Source organism: Pezoporus flaviventris, unplaced genomic scaffold (genome assembly GCF_033815535.1).
Source record: "Pezoporus flaviventris isolate CSIRO_AGI_PZ_B2104156 unplaced genomic scaffold, CSIRO_AGI_Pfla_v1 ptg000001l, whole genome shotgun sequence".
NCBI classification, from domain to species: Eukaryota; Metazoa; Chordata; class Aves; order Psittaciformes; family Psittacidae; genus Pezoporus; species Pezoporus flaviventris.
In genome coordinates, this window is record NW_026892549.1 from 19,256,141 (window position 1) to 19,277,425 (window position 21,285).

At 38.6% G+C, this 21,285-nt stretch overlaps 1 protein-coding gene across 11 annotated transcripts in view; it reads right to left on the reverse strand.

The window, feature by feature from the left end:
* PCDH15 (protocadherin related 15) overlaps positions 1-21,285 on the reverse strand; it is a 364,105-nt gene that overhangs the window by 88,301 nt on the left and 254,519 nt on the right. For all 11 annotated transcript variants that reach the window (XM_061446935.1, XM_061446952.1, XM_061446917.1 and 8 more), the window contains 2 exons: positions 11,200-11,340; positions 9,114-9,226 (listed from right to left, as the gene is read on the reverse strand). In XM_061446935.1, the coding sequence (XP_061302919.1) occupies positions 9,114-9,226; positions 11,200-11,340 (254 nt within the window). The remainder of the gene's footprint in view (positions 1-9,113; positions 9,227-11,199; positions 11,341-21,285) is intronic.

A 21,285-nucleotide genomic window follows, 5' to 3' on the forward strand; every position in this document is an offset into this window, starting at 1 on the left:
AGCTCTGACCCTCATCCTCACCAAGCACAGATATAAGCAGATTCCCTACATGGATCTGGACCCTGTGTTTACTTTTTCTGGTATAACCAGAGAATATGCAGCTAGATTAATTTCACCATAATATTTCATTGGAAAAAAATACTTAAAATGAGAGTTTCCTTTTCATTTCATAAAAAGAATAGAAGTTTTTAATAAAATGCAACATAGCACTACCAAAACAAGGAAAAACAGAGGAAAAAGAACGATCCTTCTAGTTCACTGTCATCATCTGCTAACAAGCTCACTAATTTTTCAGTGGCAAACCACCATCCAGTATCTGCTGTAGAAATAATTTCCTAATTTTTATAACCTGATGCAAAGAGTGCTTTCTTATATTTATTACAAACCAAGTACTGAACACCACCATAAAATATCAATTCCAAAGGCAAAGTCATACATATTTTGCTAAAGCCAAGCTTCCATTGACATCTGAGGCAAGTTAGAAATGCATGTTGGAACCTATGCATCATTCGCCTAGCTTCAGTTTGAGGAAAACATTGGCTATTTCACCTCAAAAACGCTTCATCAAAAATGTCACCAGTGGTATTTCACTTGTTTTCAGGATTTTAATTAATAAAATTTAAATGTAAATTCTGTTATGGGAAAGATGAGTGAAGCAGTGGTAAGATTTGAATATCTTGGGAAAAGGATCACCCAAATGGATGCTCTATATCTTCCATTATCAAACAAAATACTTTTGAGAGACAAAACTAAAACCCCAAGCACTCCTCTTACAGGGGGGAAAAGACCCCTTGACTGAGCACTACTTAAAATGGCAGTGAACTGTAATAGGGAGGAAAAAAATGAGACCTTAACTAAACAGAGGCTTAAAGAAATACAGCTCATGAGCAGCCTCATGAAAAAAAAAAACTGCATCTAAGCAGAAGTTTATATAATGCCACTTCAGCACATGGTTTCATTTAGGAAACATCTTGATTCCCTGAATAACATTATCTTACTTACAGAAAGCAAGGCAGGAATTCCCAAATTACTTCTCAAAGCAACATGTCAGAGAAAAAAGTAAATCAGTAAGAGAATAGCTTTGGAAATCTCACTGTTGCCAGCAACCCCAAAAATATTCCCTTCCCCTCCAAATCCCTGATATATATGGTTTGTTTTTTTTTTTTCCCGTTCTGCTCTTTACTTGAACAAAGGATGTTCTCAGCTGCAGTCCTCATTTCTGACCAGAACTTATGACTCCTTACTTTCTTAAAACTTGCATCAATGATTCTGTTCCTCTCCCTGAAATAACTAATTTCTTTTAATACTTGTCTTTATCTCTCATGCATTGTAAAGAAAGCTGACCGAAGTAGTAGGATACTCATGATAAGAAAAGCACAGCTCCTTCTTGGACGAGGCCTTGGATGATATGATTTAGCATGAGGTGTCCCTGCCCATGGCAGGGGGGTTGGAACTAGATGATCTAAAGGTCCTTCCCAACCCTAACCATTCTATGATTCTATGATTCATGACATTGTGAGCGGTGTTCTGGCACCTTTTCAAGGGAGGCACCAAATGAGAGAGATTTGAAACATTAAATGCTACCTATACCTTCAATGCCACTGTGCAGGATTCCCCATTTCCTATTTCACAATGAGAATAACTATTTGACTATAAATAACTTTTAACAGCAGTAAACCAGATAACTGGAAACAGACTCTTTGAATAAAACTTCCAACTAACTCCTGATATCCCTCCATAATTTTGTTTTTTGAAATCCTCTGATACACAGCCATTTGCTTGGATGGTCTCTGTGTGTAGTATTGAAAGATATAATTAAGTGGAAAACATTATATTGAGTATTCTACTGCAGGAAGTCCACATGTCACAAAATCTTTTTTTAACCAGAACAAATATTTACAGCAGTGCTGTTACTCAGAGAACTAAAATGCGACATTACATTTACATGAATAACCTCAAATTCTTAACTTTGTGTATTTCCTCATAAACTGGAACCAAACTTCATATTACAGGTGGACACATCTTTTCAAACAGGTTGGGGACCTATAACGCAATACTAACAGAAGCCAAAAGTTTCCAGTATTTTCCTTTTTCTGCTATGAAATGGCTGAACACCTGTTTAATGTGCCCACAGGCAATAATTAGGAATCAATGAAGGTGCTTTTGGTTAACGTTTCCTGCTGCAGTAGTATACTGCTATTAGCAATGACCTTCTAGTTGCAGAGGATGTGATATTTATTAACAAAACAAGAAAAAGATTCCAAGTCCCTTTGAACTTCTACTTTTTAAAAATAAGAACATATTCATAAAGAGAACAGGCTTGCTAAAAAAAATCCCACAACTTTATATTCATCTGAGGTTCACCTCACATCTGGTGTTCATTGTTTCGTAGTGCTGCTAATTAGGATCTGTTAATTAAGAACTGAAAGTGCTGCCATTACTTGTTTGGAAGAAATGGAAACTTCAGGATCAATTACTTACTCAGACAAAAGGTGATCTGGGCAGAGCCATCAGGACAATAAAATAATAGGCTGGGAAAAGAGGACTAAAAGCAGCTGATTTGATTTTCCCAAGCAAGTGGGCAATGATTCTAGAATGGTTAGAGTTGGAAGGGACCTTAAAGGTCATCTAGTTCTAACCCTCTTGCCACAGCAGGGACACCTTCCACTAGGCCAGGTTGCTCAAAGTCCTGCCAAACCTGGCCTTAAACACTTCCAGTGATGGGCAGCCACAGCTTCTCTGTTCCACTGCCTCACCACCTTCATACTAAAGGATTTCTTCTTAATGTCTGTTCTAAATCTACCCTGTTTTAGCTTAAAACCATTGCCCCTTTTACTATCATTACATGCCATTTTAAAAAGTCTCTCTCCATATTTCCTGTAGGTCCCCAAAGGTGCCCATGTGCTGTAAGGTCTCCCCACAGCCTTCTCTTCTCTTGGCTAAGCAAGGCACTCTCTCAGCCTGGCTTCGTAGGAGAAGTGCCATAGCCCTCTGATCATCTTTGCGGCCCTCCTCTGGACTCGCTCAAGCAGATCCACATCAGTCTTGTGATGGGGCCGCAGAGCTGTATGCAGCACTGCAGGTGGGGTATCACAAGACTGGAGTAGAGGGGGAGAATCACCTTCCTCAACCGGCTGGCCACAGTGCTTGTGGTGCAGCCCAGGGTATGGTTGGCTTTCTGGGCTGCATGCACACACACCCCTGGCTCATGCTGAACTTCTTGACAACCAACACCCTGAGTCCTTCTCCTCAGGGCTGCTCTCAATCCAGTCTCTGTCCACCCTGTGGCTGTGCTTGGGATTGCCTTGAACTAAGTGCAGGACCTTGCACTTGGCCTTGTCAAAGTTCATGAGACTTGCACGGGCCCACCTCTGGAGCCTGTCAAAGCATCCCTTCTCTTCAGTATGTGAACCACATTTCTCTCCAGTATGTTAATTGCATTTCTCTCCAGTATGTTAACCGCATCACACGGCTTGGTGTCATCAGCAAATTTGCTGAGGGTGCATTTGATATCACTGTCTATGTCACCGACAACGCTGTTGAGCAGTGCCAGATTCAATACCGAACCCAGAGGAACATCACTTGTCACCAGTCTCCACTTGGACATTGAGCCATTGACCACAACTCTCTGAGTATGATCATCCAGCCAATTCCATATCCACTGAGTGGTTCAACCATCAAATCCATGCCTCTCCAATTTAGAGGCAAGGGTACCATGCAGGATAGTGTCAAAGGCCTTGTACAAGTCCAGGTAGATGATGCCAATTACTCTTCCCTTATCTACCAATGTTGTGGCCCCATCGTAGAAGGCCACCAGATCTGGCAGGCACAATTTGCCATGAGCAAAGCCATGCTAGCCTGTCACCAATCACCCCCTTACTGTCCAGTGGCTTAGCACAGTTTCCAGGAAGATCTGCTCCATGATCTTGCTTCAAGCACCAAGGTGAAACTGACTTGCCTGTAGCTCCCTGGGTCTTCCTGTTTTCGCTTTGTAAAAATAGGGGTTATATTTCCCCTTTTCCAGTCAGCAGGAACTTCACCAGACTGCCATGACTTCTCACGTATGATGGATAATGGCTTGGCAACTACACCTGCCAGCTCCCCCAGGAACCATGGATATATCTTGTCAGTCCCATGGACTTGTGCACTTTCAGTTTCCTTAGATGACCTTGAACCTGATCTCCTCCTACAGCAGGCAGCTTTTTATTTCCCCAATCCTTGCTTTTGCCTTCTGTGACTTAGTGTAGCTAGAGCTCTTGCTGGTAAAGACTGAAGTAAAAAAGTCATTGAGTACCTCAGCCTTCTTCATGCTCTGGGTGACCAGGTCTCTCGCTTCCTTCTGGAGAGGGCTCGTATTTTCCCTTGTATTCCTTTTAACCCCAGTGTACCTACAGAAAATTTTCTTGTTGCCCTTAATGTCTTTCGCGAGATTGAGTTCTGTCAGGGCTTTAACTTTCCTAACTTGATCTCTGACGGCTCTGACTATTTCTCTGTATTCCTCTCAGGCTATGTTGTTTCCACCTTCTGCAGGCCTCCTTTATATGCTGGAATTTGCCTAGGAGCTCCTTGGTCATTCACGAAGGCCTCCTGGCACACCTGCCTCAGTTCTTTGTCAGGATGCATCGCTCCTGAGCTTGAAGGAGGTGATCCTTGAATATTCCTTCCAAGGAAGCCAAAGACGTGGCTGTTTCACCAGCACTAAGTAGAATGAGATCAAAATCAGCATTAAAAACCTTACCAAACTGTGCAAATGGCCACAACCTGGTTTGGGCAGCAGTGCAGAAATCTCACATGCCATTTGCTGGCACCACTATCTTCACAACCTTGCTGTACCCAGCAACCTCGGGCTTTTGCTCTCCAGCCTGTCACTTTTGCTGGAGAGAAGCAGTGGCAGTAGCAGCTCAGGCCTTGTCCGTACACTGCTGATAACCACCACATGCATCAGGTTCAGCACTTGTGCCTCCCTTTGCTGTCAGTGTTTTGGAGAACCAGTAAGATCTGACTGCCAACCATTTTCCCGGGAGATGCAGTGAGAAGAGCAGCAGTAGCAGCAGCGCCCTTACCATGCAGCAAAAGGTCGAGTGGGCTCAGAAGTGGACTAGTCATCTACAATTAAATGTCTGCATGTTACAGACCTTTGATTCTTTTTGATTTTTGCCTCTTCACATGTTGCGTTTTTGTGGAACAAGCAAATAATGCTTGGTTTGGAAAACACTTTATTTAGCAGTTACTGCTGCTGTCATCTCTCTGAAAGTCATATTCAATACCATGACAAGGACAGACAAGGATCCAAGTAGAAAGTATCCACATTGTTAATGCAGTTAAATTCTGTGGCTTCAGAATGAAGGTGTAGGCTAGGAACACTGGGATAGCCTGCAGTACCAGCTGAAGTCCAGTGAAGGCAGTCAGGCTCACATCTAAGGATGCACTAGAGAGAGATATCTGTGGGCTTTGCAGTGTGTATCGATGCCCCCAGAAGATGGCCATGTGCAACAAGCACTAGGAATGCATCATCTGGCCCTTATAACTATGCTACTGCTTCTGCCCCTGGGGTGGCATCTTCACAAGCTGCTTGACCAGATCAAGCAGACCTGCTTGGCTGATGCTGCTCTGCTTCTAACAGGACTTGAGTGTACAGGGAGAAACGTGGTAAAGCAGGCTGCACACAGCCTGCTGGGATGCTTGCCATTGACTTCCTAGTTCTCACAAAAGGGGTTACTTTAGCGTCATCTATCTTAGTCATTAGGAAGGAACTGTATTTTATCAATTGTCATAAAGCAACTGCTCCATGTTGTATTTAAGGTTCTCAGAGCTCTTAGGTTCCCTTTCCTGTTTTATATGTATAGAGCAGCAGCATTTAGAAGTCTCCAGTATAATTTACAATCCAAACAAGGATGGTGAGGGGAAAAAGAGACTAATTAATTTACCCCAAATTATGGAATAATGCAGGAGAGGTAGTGACTAAAATCGAAATCTCCAAAGCTCATCTACTTGACTGCTGCCTTGTGTGGAAGTCACTTTAAGACACAAATAATAAATCAAAGCCTCTGTTAGTGTGAACAGGACTCCAAGCAGAGACCCAAATGCACTGGGGTACTTCTGACATCAGAGACCTGCCAGACCAACGGCTCAAGGCAGAATTATACTTTTATCTCCCTATCTGCCTAACAAGGCTATGCCTTTTTGACCATGCCATCTGGTGCCCTCTCTCCTAGTTGTTGTTTTTTTTGTGTGTGTATTTATTTCTGATTTGGAATACATGCTGCAACTGCACAGGCAGCTTTATTCTGTAAAACTGTTCAACTGTGACCTTTCTCTGAATACACAGAAATGAAGTTTGTAAAACAGCTATAAAATGGTGCCGGAATCATCCAGATTATGATAATTATGTAAGCAAAGATCAGTACTAATCCACTCTAAAGCCACTAATTCCCAATCCTTTAAAAATTCTCGTATCCACACCCAGTGGTTTATCATTTGGCAAGCAGCACTATTACTCTGTACTGACATTTACCCTAAAGATACACCATGTCAAATGAAAAACAAGGTTATATGAAACCTGCCAGCTTCGGGTTGCATCGCTGTTAAGAAACCAAACATGAAGTGCAGTTTGCAGAGTGTGACAATCCCTGAAAACCTTAGGAATCAAAACGAGTCCTGCTCCAAAATGTCTGAGGGAAGTTTCAGAACAGAACCAGAAAGTTATGAGGGTTTTTTTTCATTTAATTTCTGACACTGAAGAAGATGAGTGAATGCCTTTGCTGTCTCCAAAAGATTTAAGGAGGCTTTTTACAATGGTGTGCATCAAAGAATTTACCAAGAATGGAATAGCACTATTTCTTTGGAAAGAGAAACTAGGCTATTCAACTAATCTTGATGAATTTGCATGGAAGAGAAGATAACATGGGTTATTCGGTGGTCATCTAAGGGTATTATGGGATATGAGCCACTTATTTCTGCAAGCTTTCTTCACTGCAGTGAGATAAAAGTTTTATCCTACCCTAGGATAAAACTGAAGCTCAAGGTGGCCTCAGGAAGCGTGAGCTCAGTTCATTGTTCAGAAGGCAATGCAAACTTTGCCCGTGCTCCTGAACCTGCAAGTTGCTTCTTACAATCCTGCAAACAAAAACCTTGCGTTGCTTGACATAACTGCAAGATGCCTCTTCTACATTGGAGAGGTGGATCACAAAGTGCTCCAAGTACTTCTGAGGCTGGGCTTGAGCTGGATTTGGCCTGAGCAGTCTAGAACTGAGGCTGCATGGTAGCCTCTTCCAAAACGCACTGTTGGGGATCACATTTGTCACCAGATGAGATTCAAAGACAAGATCTTTAAAGGTGAAGGCCATTTGGAATAAAGTTATAAAAGAAAAAGGCAACAAAGCGCATTACTAAATATGCTTCTAGCAGTGAAGAGTCTTCTTTAGCGGTTCCAATCCCCTGTCTGGCTCCTGAGGCTAGATAAATTAGCTTTTGTAATTTACCCAAAATGTGGAGTATCATGGAAAGGTCTCATAGTACCATATTTTCATATCCTTTGTTAAATGTAGCTACACATTTTTTTTTCCTCACAGCTATGCATATTGGACCTGTTCACTTTTGTTTTGCAAATAGTAGCCCACAAGTTAAGACTATTACAGAAAGGCTTTAAATATTATTCAGAAATTGATGCACTGACATGATATCTGAAATTATAGTAACCAATGGAAACATTTTCAAAGGACTATCTTTTGATACATTACTTAAACTGCACTTCATACATTTAAAGATAACTAATAAAATTAGGGAGCAGCAGAAATTATCCCTCTCAAGAAAAATCTTTCCTCAAAATATACTTTGCACTATCATTAAGTGCAAAGTTTATAATTTTGCACTATTCCTTCAGATTTCATTTTTGTTTCAAGATTTATTACAACAATAGTAGAGGACTAATAGTATTTTGCTATTTTTAATTTTTTTTTAAGATATTGCTTCAAAATCTTAATATTCTAATCATCACGAAAAATAGCACAAATATAATGAATTTTTGTCTGAACTCCTTAAGACAGGTAAGCAAGTCCTCTCATTAAGGTCTGCTGAAGCCAATAATATTATATTCAGTTTCTGTTTTCTAATTTTCTGCAGTAGTTTGCTTTGAAAATATACTATTTTGAAAATCCCACTATATTCTAATAATGTCACTGCATTGGAATCAAGAGCACATATTGCAGCAAGGCTGCAACTTCTTGATATAAGGAGGCTGGTTGCATTGATCATATAACTTCCTACTATTATATAGATGTCAAACCACCTATGAACACACTCTCTATAACAAAATAATCATATTTTGCACTATTTTTTTAAACTTAATTTTAAGAAAATGGGATTGATTTTATTAAATTGCCAGAGGGTAAACTTTACAAAATCATGAAGCTGTAGTAATAACTACCATCTTCCCTTCTAATGTCAAAGAGTCTGAATTATCTCACATCCCACATAAATGGTTTATAGAATCAAAACACACTCAAATATGACTGACATTTTCCAACAGCTTCTGAGACGATAATTTCAAACAAACCTTTCCTCACTGTCATTGTTATCTACAGTCCAGATCTTTTCAGTTAGAGACAACCTGTTAAGACAGTAAAAGTGCACCACTATCTAATATGATTAAGGAACAGCTGGATGCAAAATAACTCGTGGCTAAGAGAAAGAAGAACTCTCAAGTACTTTGCCACCCTCACTTTGTCAAACAGGAGTGCTGCAAAGAAGTCTTGCATGTAATTTCACACAGTCATGCTTCTGCTGGATTTGAGGGCTGACCGCTCTCTCCTCAGAGCAGCACCCAATTTATTTCCTGAAGAATAGTTCATATCAGTAAATATGTTACCAGTCCTAAGTACATAAGGGTTTTGGTAATTCTGTTCAAACCTTATTTTTGTGTCTTATTGTTTTCCGTGAGCCAAAAATGAACAGCAGAAGGTACAAAAGTTCAGGTATACGCAGGGGAAGCACTTCCACACCCACAATACAGTATTTTTGTATCCCATATATCTTAGAATAGCATTCAAACAGGAACTTACTTCAACTTAAAAAAAAACCCAAACAGTTGTAATGTGAATGAATAGATGCTTTACCTGTATTCATCCTGCGTAAAACGTGGAATTACTGATGGCTGCAGTACAGCAATTTCTACAGTGGTGGTGTTGAACTTCACAGGATCCCCATCATCATATGCAATGACCACTAGCTATAAACAATACAGAAAATCACTCTCTTATTATAGGCATGAATACTTTTTATACTGACTTGCAACAATACTTTTCATATTTTCAGAGTCTAAAAAGTCAGATGAGATTTTATTTCACTGCAAATCATACATTGCATAAAAAAAACCCATAAACTAAAAAGGTGACAGCCACCCAAAAGCTGAACCAGCTGCTAGAAAATGTAGAAATACACAGTAAACTGGAATTAAAATACAACAGTCTTGTAAAAACACCTCTCCAAAACACATCGCCAATCTCAAGTACATTTTTCAGGGGATTTCCTTCACATCTAATCACAGACTGTCTTCACTCAGAAATCCAGAATCAATTTCACTCTCTTGAATGGTATATAATTCTGTTCTACATTTATGCATTTTTTCATTGAAAAATCACCGTATCTTCCAATAAACAGAAAAAGTGTTGCTGACATTAATATCTAAAACCACAGTTTGATATAAAAACAAAAAAAATAACATTACCTTTCCCCCTAAAAAAATCCTCTAAAGAACAGAGATCCTTGCTCTGGCTTCTGCTGGGATAAAGTTAATTTTCTTCCTCGTAGCTGGTGCAGTGCTGTGTTTTGGCTTTAGTTTGAGAATAAGGCTGATAACACTCCTATCTTTTAGTTGTTTCTAAGTAATGTTTACCCTGATCAAGGACTTTTCAGTCTCTCATGCTCTGTTGTATGAGTGGAGGCACACAGGCAGGACAGCTGACTCAAACTAGCTAAAGGGATATTCCATACCACAGAAGATCATGCTTGGTATATAAACTGGGGGGAATTGCCTGGGAGCCACCAGTCACTGCTTGGGGATGGGCCAAACATCAGTCTGTGGGTAGTGAGCAACTGTATTGCACGTTACTTGTGTTTCCTGAATATTTATTTCTCCTTCTTTTTGGGTTCCCTATTATTATTATAATGATTGTTACGATTTTTATGATTATTATATTTTATTTCACCACACCAGCAAGTAGGCTGGAAGTGCACAAAGAAGTTGGGAGGGGGGACAGCTGGGACAGCTGACCCCAATTGACCAAAGGGATATTCCATGCCAAATGGCATCATGCTCAGCATATAAAGCTGGGGGGAGAAGGAGGAAGGCAGGGACACACACACACATTCAGAGGGATGGCATTTGTCTGCCCAAATAACTGTTACATGTGATGGAGCCCTTCTTTCCTGGAAACAGCTCAACATATACCTGTTAATGGGAAGGAGTGAATGAATGCCTTGTTTTGCTTTGTTTGCATGCACAGCTTTTGATTTCCCTATTAAACTGTCTTCGTCTCAACCCTCATTTTCACTTCTCCGATTCTCTGCCTGATTCCGCTGGGGGGAGAGTAAGCAAATGGCTGTGTGGTGCTTAGTTGCTGTCTGGGGTTAAAGTATGACACCTACACACTTCAATTTTAATTTTTAACTACCACCTCCACTTATGGATTTAAATGGGGATCTCTGTTACAATGATTTTGATTAAAATCATAACTTAGTCCATACTATTTACACTTGAGACTCTTCAGGAATGATAACAACACAACAGTAATTTAAATCTCCTTAACGACAGGAGACTTGTGAACAGGAAGTACCAAACTATCCACTGTACAACAACTTTACAAGATATCTCGTTCTTAAGAAGTTCTCACAAAATTGCTATGATGACAGCCCTGTTGAAAACAAAGAGATCAGCAAGGTAACTTTCAAAAGATGAGGTTGCCTCCCTGTTTCTTCCATCCTCCTAACAGTAGCAATCACATCCATTCAAAATGTTTCTGAAATTTAAAAAAGCACAGGATAGGTCCCAGGAAGAAATTAATAAAGTAAAGAAATGAACAAAATCAAAATTTCACATCTTTCTATGCAATATAAAACAACATAGAGAAACACAAAGATAGAAGGAAATCTATCAAATACAGGCAACATTTAATAACAATAAACAGCTATATAAGTTCATACCTTAAACACTGTACTTGGCTCTTCATTTAGGTTTACTCGGGTTACTACACGGCCCGAGTTTTCTTCCACGTCAAAAATGCTAGCACTGTAAGGAAACTGGACAACGTCTACTTTGTATCGGACTCGACTTGCTGGTGTGCCCTGTGAGGCAAGAACAAAGCAATTTACATATTTTTGTATTTTTACACATCTCATTAAGTTAGTAAAGGATTAAAAAGCAACACTGGCAATCAGATCATCACAAACAAAACTTTCTGTTTGTCTTCCTTAGAACTGGATTTGTTACTGAGCATGTCCTCTGTTTCCACCCAAAATACCTTACAGTGACATCTGAGAGGTCCAGTAAGAAAATGACCACAGGTTTGGAAAGCAGAGAGCTGAAAAAGCCACCTACTTAAATACAGGCATAAGCAGTAATCTGCTTTATAACTACTGCAATTTTTAAATAACAGAAGATAGGCACAGCTTAATGTTGGTTAATATACCTTTCAAAAATGCTAGTGTCATAAAATTCCTTTGAAGTTCAAGAAACTTGTAAATATTCTAGAAACTTTAACACTTATCCAGCTTGTCCTGAAAGTCACAGTATCTTGTCGCTGAAGATGGAAAAATGTATGTTATATTATTTTCTGAAATGTCAGACTGCAGTTCTGCATACAAGACAGTCTATGTGACATTAACACACTTCTCTTTTAGAGGAAATGAAATTAAGACAGCACTAGGTTGCCTGGGCAAACTCACCATGAAGCTTAAATGGACTTTTTTACATATCAAAACTGAACACAATATTCAAGGTGTGGCCTCACCAGTGTTGAGCACAGGGAGACAACCCTGCCTTAGTATTGCTGGCCACACTATTTCTGACATGAGCCAGGGTTCTGGGGTGCTTCTTGGCTATCTGGGCACACTGCTCATATTCAGACAGCTGTTGATCAAAACCCCTAGGTCCTTTTCCACCAAGCAGCTTTCCAGCTGCTCTTCCCAAGCCTGTAGCATTGCATGGGGTGGTTCTGATCCAGATGCAGGACATTTTGCCTTGTTGAACCTCATACAGTTGGCTTTGGCTCTTTGACTCAGCCTGTCCAGGTCCTTCTGTAGATCCTTCCTACTCTCAAGTGGATCAGTACTCCCACCCAATTTGGTGTCATCTGCAAACTTACTGACAGAGCACACAATCCCCTTGTCCAGTTCATTGATAAAAATATTAACCAGAAGTGGCTCCAGTACTGAGCCCTGAGGGAAACCACGTCTGACCAGCTGCCAACTGGATTTAATTCCATTCACCACCATTCTTGGGTCTCAGACATCCAGCCAGTTTTTTACTCAGTTAAGAGTACACCCAACCAAGCCACGAACAGCCAGTTTCTCCATGAGAATGCTGTGAGAAATGGTGTCAAAGACTGTTTCAACCACCTCAATAATCCTTGCATCTTTGCTGCTGCCTGGATCAGCCTCCCTTACCTCCACCAAAATGGCAGACCAACGGACATCACTAGCACACTGGTATGCTACCACCAGGCTTATTTCTACCAAGCCTGGTTTTATCTCTATCCCCAATCAAATATCACTTAAAGCTCTTCCAATGAGCCCTGCTAACTCCTGTGCAAAGATCCTTTTCCCTCTTTGAGACAGGTGTACCACATATGTTGCCAGCAGGCCTTATGTTGTGCAAACTGACCCATGTCCAAGACCCCCAAAATTCTGCCTATGACACCAGGCCTGGAGCCAGGTATCAATCTGCTGGCTCTTCCTGTTTCTTCTCTCATCATTCCATGCAACTGGAAGGATAGAGGAGAAACTGCTTGTGCTCCTGATCACTTAACCGGTCATCACAATGCCCTGAAGTCTCTCTTGATGACATCAGGCACTTCTGGTGGCAATCACCCAAACTCTTTTCCTACTAGATGAACTGTACCATGGACAGGTTACAGAGGATGTCTGGGAGACATTAATTTTTAACAGGTTACTTTCAGCAAGTGCCCTTTCACTAGAATTGATAGTAATCTACTATTTTCAAAGATTAGAAGGTGACATAACAGCATCTTACAAAAGCAGTGAAGCCAGTATGAATATAAACTATAAAGAGCTGTAAGAAAAAGGGTTATCAAAGAAGGGCTTTAAAGCAAAGAAAGAGTTTTTTTTTTTTGCACACTGATGTCTGAATAATTATTTTTCACTAAACAAAAGTTTGTGTTACTTGGATGTGTAGATATTTGTGACATTTCACAAAATTTACACAATGTGGGAGTAGATTCATAGAAGCACTAAGAAACTTGGGCTCTATCAACATGATTTCACTTTCTTGATGCCTCTGAATCTAGACCTCAGATGAGGTTTTAACCTTGATATTGTATCTAAACAGACAAAATATGAGAGCCTACACTTTCATTAATAGTGAATCAATAATTCTGCATTTAATGATGTGGTATAAAGCAGCTTTGCTGTTATTGAGAATCTATTAAATGTACCATGTCAGCTACTAACTACTAGGAAACAGGAAATTTACTTTTGTAAATAGCAAGAGAAACAGTTGCAGAAGTGGTTTAAGCTCACTGTATCATATCAACATTTTGTTCATACAACAAAAGTGCACTGAAATGCAGTCAAAAAGCTTTACTGGAATGGATTTAGTACAGGCATTTTACACCATGCAACTGAATGCTACAGAGCTGTGTAACATGTCAGATTTTGCCACATTAACTTCTGATGCGTAGTAGGACTATTCAATGAGTAAACTATACTCGAATGAGAGAAAAGTGACTGATTATTAAAGAATATTTATTAAAATTTAAAATTAGAAGTAGCTTGTAAGAATTTTATAGCTGCTATAAGGCCAAGTTTAATATTTCCTAAGACAGGCCTAGTGAGACCTAAGTAATTTGAAGAGTAATACAGAGGACAAGGCAGCCAGGACATCTCAGCCTTCCTCCCCCATAAAACCCTGTGCACATAACACCTTGCACATAAACAGAAGTGAACAGGGCCGGATGCAAGTGGGAAATTCACAGAGTTTCTGGGAAGATTTGCACAGCTGCTCTTCTTGACAATTCTAACTGCAGCAGTGATGAGGCCATTGCCTCTTTGAGCCCTTAAAGGAAATCCAGCCCAGGAAGGGTTTATTAGGCAGTACACTGCTCCAGTGCTGCCTAAAGTGCTCAAAAAAGTGCTCAAAAGTGCTCAGCACCTTTAAGAATTCAGAAGTGGGTCCGACAGATGTGTTTGGTGTTTTGTGAAGTAATATATGAAAGACCATGTTAATAGTTAAAAGTACTTTATGGGTCCACACACACTAAAGAATACAAATCCTTGAAAACATGAGTAATTCCACAGATCATAGCATAACAGAGGTCATTATACTACTTCTCCCTGGCATTCCCTCAGTCATTCATTTTTCTTCAACATTATAATTAAGAGGAAATTACCTGCTGAAATCCAATCTGGTTTCAGAGTAATGTTCCTCACATTTGCTTGGAAGACTAAAAGCTATCATCATCATTAAACCTCCACACACTAGCTAATTTGTTATTAAATAAACAAAAATCTCATCAGGTTATTGTTACTGATACGACTATCAAGAACACTTCTGTCATTTCTGAAAATAACAAAGGAGGGATTTATTTTTTATTTACTATATTTTGGCACCAATGTAATTAGAAAAATCTCCAGAGAGATTTCTCAGAGAAGCAAGTTTTAATTATCTCAAATATTAATCATCTTTTGTCTTCTTTCTAAATGAATTTCGATGCAGTCATATGTCTACAGCAAAACTTGAATATAGTAGATAATATTTTTAAATAAACCATAGAGCAAGGATTGTACTTGGCAGGAACTGCGTTCATTCTCTCAAAACAGATTTTATCAGATAGTTCAAGATTAATATGAAACTTAGATCTAAAGCTCATCCAGCTTCATTTATTTCTTTTATTGTTGCATAATTCCTCAAGTTTTTATTTGCTCTGGGGAAACAACGTTCATTTGTGATACAGCTGATAGGTACAAAAATGTTCCCAACATTTACAGTAGATGATCAAGCTGCACACAGAGGGCTTGGGCAAAGAGGCTGTGGAGGGTACACATGTGCACTGTTGAGATGACTCTCAACAGACATAGACAGATTGCAGAGAAATTGTAATGCAAGAAAGTCAGGAAAAATGGTGAGAAGTACAACACAACAATAACTTCTGAATGTTTTCATGCGTATTTCTGCAAGCAATTCAAAAGAAAGCTTGGAAATGTGACTTCCACTATCCAAGTGGGTAACAAAACCCAAGTGAGGTGGCCCAGGAAAGAGCAGGCCCATGAAAAATACACTTCACTTTTATTTGCAGTCTACCTGTGAAGAGCTCAGATGTGCATCTGACAAAAGACCTGGATTTTATCTTTAAGTACTAGTGTGGAATAGTGCATAATGAATACGGATTAATTTACCAAGTCTCTTTGTTCTCAATGCCACTTTCTTACTGAAGCCAGAAAACTTCTGAGGGTTTTATAGATAAAATGTGACACTGGTAAGGAGTTTAATAAATTACCTCCATCTACAGCATTTGATTAAATCTGAATGATTTGCATTGTGAAGAGTTCACTAAGGCAAATTTTGTAAAAGTAATTCTATAAAAAAAATTTGAAAGTGATGCTAAAAGCAGAATTTACAAGTGGCTGCACATGTTCTAACATACTCAGTGTAAAGGAACTATTAAAAATGGGACAGCCTACAGAGCAAGCAAAAGATTTTGGTGGGCCTTATCCCATTTATGGGTTTTGAATGGTGCACTTATGCATATTCACTTTAAATTCATTCATATAAACTCTAAAATTTGAAGGAGTTAATTCTTTAGTCTGTAACTTAACAAGGCGGCCTGGAATTCTGAATTCTAAATCTGGAAATTCTGAAGTATTAACTATAACAAACTGGACAAAAAGAACATGAACTTTTTAAACCATGAGATAAAAATACTGTAAGAACTAACTGAATTTGCAGCATGATTCATATACAAATCCCCAGCAGACACTATGAAACCAAACAGTAACAGTTTTTAAAAGATCAAGCCCTGGACTGCCTGAAAATGCTTTTATATCCAATTAAATATATGTGAAATCTCTAACTAAATATGTGTTAGCGTCCTACTTTTAGAGGCTTCCTGTAGAACAATAAGGACAATTACTCTCAATTTGACAAAAGTGCTCCATTGAACAAAAACCTTAAAAGATTGGATAAACCATTAAATCAGATGTTCTGGAGCTCTGGAAGCTGGCTGCTCATTAAAATTAGTGTTCTGCATCTGTTTCCATTGACAATTCTAAATCAATAAAATCAGAATATGCAGGCGAATTAACCATGGAACGAAAACAGCATTTACAGGGGCATATACAGGAAAAGCAAACACCTCAAGTTACACCAATTCTGAGAATATTCACCTTCTGACAAACAAAGCAAGGAAACTAAGCATCTATCAAGTAGCTCATGTTGGTTTCTTTTCAAAATATTTGGAGAGCTAATTTGCAAATGCAGTCACAATCATCTGTCACTTCAATAAAGCATAAACTGTTCACAATGAAGAAAACTCCAAGGATGATGGTCTCAGGTGTCCTTGAATAACTGAAGTATTTGTACAGACATCTGTACAGACCTGCTGAACATAATTACAGGTAGCCCCTTTGACAAGCAAAAAAGCAACCACCATTCAAATCCCTCTACACACAACTGTCTCGCTTAAAATACAGTTTTGTAAACTTTGGTACATAATAGAAAATAAACCTCGCTTAAAGCTCTTTCTCCGGAACCTTCCCAGCTGTGATCAAGTTTGACATCTAAAGTTTTGAAGTAAACCACTGCTCTGCTGTCCATTTGATTTGATTATTCCACAGAGCCACAAGAGTCCTTTTGCTTTCCTTTCTCTTGCTCACAAAGAAATAGTCCCTGTCATTTTAACTTAGAGTATACATTAGCTTGTGTAGGAAACAAAGATACCACGCCTTTTCTTTGTGACCACATACAGTGTGGGCTAGGATTTATTTATAGTTTAAGCAAAATCAAAACCCAAGACAAAGAATGAAAAGGCAGCAAGAAGGAGGCAGTTTAAAAGCAATTTCAGCTGAGTCTCTATACAGCTGCTGAGTGTAGAAGTAGTGAGTCACTCAGATGGCCCAAAGAGGTTATAGACACTGGTTCCACACGTTTTCCCTTGCCACTCCTGAAGCATTTTAAGAAGCTCTTACTTTGGCCAGGCCACTTGCCATTTTTTGAGAGCTAAGTTCTTAAACTGAGCACTGAGAGGGGAAAAATAAATAGTTCTGAGGACTTTGTCAGTGGTTGAACATCATTAAATTGAGGGACTTATGCATCTGTACCAACCCTGATACAGGCTTCAGATTTCTTCAGCTACAAAGAATCATCTCTTTGCCCCAAAAATAAATGACAATAGATGCTGGCTGGGGATACTAAAGACTGTGCTAATAAAATTCAGAAGTGTAGGTGACTCAGATACTGACTTCATACATGCTTTGGAGACGCCAAATATCTCTGCCTGTAAAGACTTGAAAACATCTGAGAGAAACCAAAGCTGCATATCTTTGTGTTAGCTAAAGCAAAGTAGCACTTAAAAATAAATATTTACCTACATGTCATTATCACATCTTCCTTAGTTTCTAGAAGCATTTCTTAGGCACCTCCAGTAGAGATGCAGCATTTCTTTAGTTTCCCAGCCACACAAAACCCTTGCAAAGTTGTGTATTTCACACAGGATACCTGTTTGCACCATTTTTTTTACTTTGTCTTTTGGTCAGATCACTGCCTTCAACACAAAAGAGTCCATGGGGAAATTAAACTCAAATAGGGTCAGTAGCACACACCCAGGAAAGAAAGCAAGGAGTTCATAGTGGAAAAATATTGTCTCAGTTTTATTGTATTTCTGCTTGAGATTACTTAGATATCTGCTTACATTGTATACAGCAAGTAAAACCAAACTGAGACTCACTGGAGAAACTTTGGCAACACAAATACAACAAAGCCTGTTTGAGTGACTCTGTACACCTCGTGCTCGGGAATTCCAAGAGGGTTTTGGAGGCACAGCTTCATTATGCAGGGCTCCAGAGTTGCCCTGAACATGACACCTGACCCTAATGTCCAACAGCCTAAACTTATCCACTCTTAGATGCTAAGGAACACTAGATAAAAAGACAAAGTCCTTAAACTACATCTTGACAACACTTACGGTAAGAAAACTCAGGATGATATGAGAGGGAAACCTTTGGCACACAACTGTCTGTGCTCTTTCCCACTCAGTGCAGCCTCCTAAACCACTGTTATCACACTTTTAGCTCAATTTGCACAGTGCCAGTGGTGCCTCACCCAACTGCTTCTTCATGGTTAACCCCATGCACACAATACAACTTTTCTCCTCTTCTTTCAAATCTCTACACAACAAAATATTATGAATGCGTAAGTACTTACACCTTAAAGGGATTATTCAAATGCTAGACAGAAATTGTTCTCAACTGTCTCAACAACTTCAATTGCAATGTTTCTAAAATATTTTTTTTTTATTATTTTAGTAAGGTTTACCGGTTATTTAGAAAGATTTGAAGCTGCACTCAAGCTTTTTCTTGGCAGCCATATAACCATGGCTCTAGTCTATTACCATAATTACCTCTGGCTCCCTTGGACTGTTTGTGTTGCTGTTTAGTATTTTCTTACCCTTTACATGTAGTGTCCCTAGAATTAGATGCAAACTCCTCTGGGAAAGACAGGGTGAGCAACTATAGGATGTACTAAGTAATTTGAAAAATCAGATCCCATATAACTATTTTAAAACTGTAGAAAAATAGTCTGTGGATTGTTCTGATAAACCAAAGGACAATATGTTAATTTACCTTACTTCATGAAACACACACAAATCAGAATTTACCAGCTTTCATGGACCAGAATGGTATTTCAAATTAGAGTGTCTTTAACAAATATAAAAGCAACGTGTGAAACATAATTTATACTCTCAGTCACTGCAAAAAAAGTGAATTCAAACTGGAAAAGAAAGAAAAGGAAAGATTTAAACTGAAATTTGCTCAAGACAGCCCTTCAAATCTTGTGCTGGCCTTTAAGTGAAAAACACTGGTTTCTGTGTTTTAAGTGACATTTTACTAAGGACTGAAGAAATAACTAAGAGAGATCTGTTATGCCTTCAGGACAGGTTCTTTTGACCACTTTGAAATCCACAGATCAAAATAAAAACAAAATACTTGAAATCATTTGAATCTAGCACAGATAATTTTTGATTTAATTTAGTAACTGTCAAAGGTAACCAGAAATCCATTGGTTTTTTTTGCAACCAAACCAAGTCCTATTATCACCAGTTGCATTCGAATAATATATGTATCTTTATAAATATATATGCTACCTTATATATATATGTATATATAAAGAAATATATATATATATTTTTCTTTTCCTGGCCTGATAAAATAGATGTATTAGTACTGTGCAAACAAGATTCCACCAGGTTAAAAACCACAAAACATGCAACTAAAATATTGATGATTGATAGGAATATTCTTTCCTTTAAGGCAAGTTTAGAGGAAGGTACTCTTGGTGAACAGAGAAAAACTTGTGTGTTTTTTAAAACAGTTTCTCGTAAATTCATATCAAATACTTTGTGAAACCACTTAATGTCAAAACCAGCTCCAAATAAATAGAGATTTGCCAACAGCACAGAGCATCTAACCATGTTGGCTCAGTCAGAAAAAATAAGTCATTTATGCTTGATAATTTTCTCTCTGCTTTTTATTATTATTATTATTTTAAAAGTAAAAATTAGCAGCTATTAGTTTGAAATACCAACTTTCAAAAACTATTTTAGGAGCTTTCCTCCACCGTTGGCTAACTTTTATGGCTATTGTATTCACTAAGAACCTAAGGCTAACTTCATTTTTAAGTCTGCATAAAAATCAAAGAAATGAAAAAGTTGATTTTGAAGTACATTATTTTAACATTACTGTCATATGCATTTATGCCTGTTATAATGGTAATAAAAAGGATCTCACATTCAGTTATTTTGATCTCTCATGGAGGTGCACCAATTTCTCCACAGAAATGGAAGCAATCCCCACCTCTTTCAAAAATAACACTCAAAACCATATAAAAGAAAGCCATATAAATACATGAGGAAATCACAAGAAAGGCATCTGGGGGACATAAGCGCTTTAGTCAGGTTTTTATTCTGCCGTTCTCGTAACACTCAAAAGATGGCCATTTTTGCCCACTGTACAAAATAGCACAGAAGCTTACCCATGTCAAGTTTCTACATTTATCTGTTTAAGTGATAGTAACAGAAATGTTAGAAAAGCTTTTTTTTTTAAATGAAAAAGTGAAATAACTTTGCATTACAAAATGCTTATTCCACAGGACTAATAATTGTTATAACTACATGTTAATCAGTTTCTGAACTATTTTGTTTCCTCCAGTATCTCAGTGATATCTTATTTTTTAAGATTTAGACACGTTACGTCCATGGATTATAAAATAGAGCTTGTAGGCAAATACTTTATCGGGACCAAAATATCTTGTTGTAAGTTAACAGATACTATTAAATGAAAGCTGCACAAAAAACAAAGCTAAAAAGTGATTCTCTAGACCCAATGAATATTTTTTTCCTATCTTCACTAACCCATTTATGTCAGAATTTCCACAGAACAGAAATCAATCTTCTTGCCCCATTTCATTGATCCATAGAATCCTTTTCTGTATCCTTTTCTCAAGTTTGGTATGATAAACCTGCTAGAAGCAAATGTGTACTGGTGTAAGGGGCAGAGACAGCTCCACAGGACTGTGACTAGTGAATTTAATATTTTAGATTTCTACTTTGGCAATCAAAAAATCATACACTTTCAACACGTGCACAACCAGTTTTCGCCACTCTCTACTGGCAGATCAACCTGAAGTGACTCCACTTGTGATAAGGACAGAGGGTTTCCTTTTGAATTATTTGCTGCTAACTGCAGAAGATGAGAGCTCTTGAACCTCCCTGCTTCCTAAGTCATTCCTAGGGAGCGCAACAGAGGATTTTCTCCAGCTAAGCAGCTGGAAATCAGGAAAGC